Source organism: Volvox carteri (genome assembly GCF_000143455.1).
Source record: "Volvox carteri f. nagariensis unplaced genomic scaffold VOLCAscaffold_15, whole genome shotgun sequence".
NCBI lineage: Eukaryota > Viridiplantae > Chlorophyta > Chlorophyceae > Chlamydomonadales > Volvocaceae > Volvox > Volvox carteri.
The window spans coordinates 1,908,041-1,909,815 of record NW_003307558.1 but is presented as its reverse complement, the minus strand read 5'-3'; the positions used below and the strand labels follow the sequence as shown (position 1 = coordinate 1,909,815).

The window sequence follows — 1,775 nt, the reverse complement described above, 5'->3', positions numbered from 1 at the left end:
ACATATGTGTCAGCAGTCACGGTCAGCATTCAAAGGCAGGGCTCCTGCTGTAGAGGGAGGTTGTCTTTGCACATCTTGGTGGATTATTGGCAAAGTTATACGTTTTATTGACTTTTGTCGTAACGAACATGCGCGGAAGGTGGCAAGGCCAGGTAACGTGCAACGGGCTATTGTTTCGATGGCAAGCGCTCTACAAGCGAAGATTGCGCCGCGAATGGCATTGTCACAAAAAAGATTGTAAAATTGGAGTCTTGTGATTCATTGCAACTAATGGTCCCATACTGTTGCAACATCCGGGGACCTGCTTTGGAGGGGGCATCCGCCCGCCAGCCTTTACGTACCGGTACACCACCCGTCGGCCGCTCGCCTACGTTGGGTGCACATAAAAGTAGGCTCTGATATTTTAATAATTATTGCATTTCTTTGATATTAAAGATGATGCGGAATACACTGCTTGCGATCGCAGTTCTTGCGGTTGCGTGGTAAGTGACAAGGACGTGCTAATCATGTTTCTGATTGCCTGATTATAAATTAACATTCTGTAAGTAGGATTCATAAACTATGGTTGCTTCCAACCCTTCCATATTTCTGAAGGCAGCACTTCTGCGTGTAACATCACATGTTTGGAAGAGTTGATACCAATAACGCGCCCGATGCTTTGAATAATCCTTGATACAGCGAAATAATTTTCATTATTGATCCTTGTAGGGCTGCAATCGCGGATGCGTACGGGGAGGACCCTTTTTACTCTTTCGGGGAATACAACGACTACGACGCACCTGCTGGTGAACAGACAGGTCTTATACCAGCGTTCCCCTTCCGGAATTGCGCCTCAAAGATTGGCGCTTATCGGTTCCTGCCCAACGTGACGCAACGCGCTCCGGGCCACTTCTGCTTCACCCTCAAAGTCCAGAGTTGTACAAATCAATGCTGCGGAGTAGACCTGCACAAGATTGAGGTAAATGCGGGAATTCCGTTGTGATTCAATGGCACCCGAGGTGCGGCGGGCAGTCCAAAGCATCGTACGCGTGGTGGTTGGGTTGGGGGGCCTGAGGGCTTGGCGGTTCTTCGGCGTAAAGACGAGTTCATGCACACCAAACGCTTGTTAGCTCCTACGCAATTGGCGCTTGGCATGTGCACGCCTCGAATTAGTGCTGAGCTCTTGACCTTCTTGTTCCTTGGCCTGCACCCGCAGTTCAATGTTTCCGACAGCTGCATTGTGCAGCCAGCTGCGGAGGCGAAGGCCACAATCAATGGCGTCTACACGCGAATCGGTGCGGCTTTCGGACGGCCTGTTAACGGCCGGAATGGCACGGCTGTTCTGCGGCTCACGCAACTGGGGTTGGACACGACGAGCGCCCAGAATGCGGAGGTGTGCATCATCCTTAAGAACAACAGGCTTGGCAAGGGCTGCACCACCCTGGAGCAGCTCTGCACTCCGCCGCCAGGCTACCCGTCGGGCTTCTGTGCAGCAGCTATTTTCGACACTACGTGCGAGTGCTGCCCGATTTCTCAAGCCTCAACTCTTCCTCTTCCGTTACCGAACGCCCCACCATCACCTCTCCCGCCATCACCTCCGCCACCGCCACCGCCATCACCGCCGCCATCACCGCCTCCGCCTCCGCCACCGCCACCTCCATCACCGCCGCCATCACCGCCTCCGCCTCCGCCACCGCCTCCACCGCCGCCTCCACCGCCGCCTCCACCTCCACCACCGCCACCGTCGCCGCCACCGCCGCCACCGCCGCCACCGCCGCCCCCTCCCCCACCGCAGA

At 55.1% G+C, this 1,775-nt stretch overlaps 1 protein-coding gene across 1 annotated transcript in view; it reads left to right on the top strand.

Moving 5' to 3' along the window:
* Positions 1-1,288: 1,288 nt before the first annotated feature.
* Positions 1,289-1,775, top strand: part of phS (extracellular matrix glycoprotein pherophorin-S) — a gene marked incomplete at its 3' end in the record, with an annotated part of 7,585 nt that continues 7,098 nt past the window's right edge. Inside the window, exon 1 of the mRNA XM_002949751.1 lies at positions 1,289-1,772. Within this exon, the coding sequence (XP_002949797.1) occupies positions 1,308-1,772 (465 nt within the window). The 5' untranslated portion in view covers positions 1,289-1,307. The remainder of the gene's footprint in view (positions 1,773-1,775) is intronic.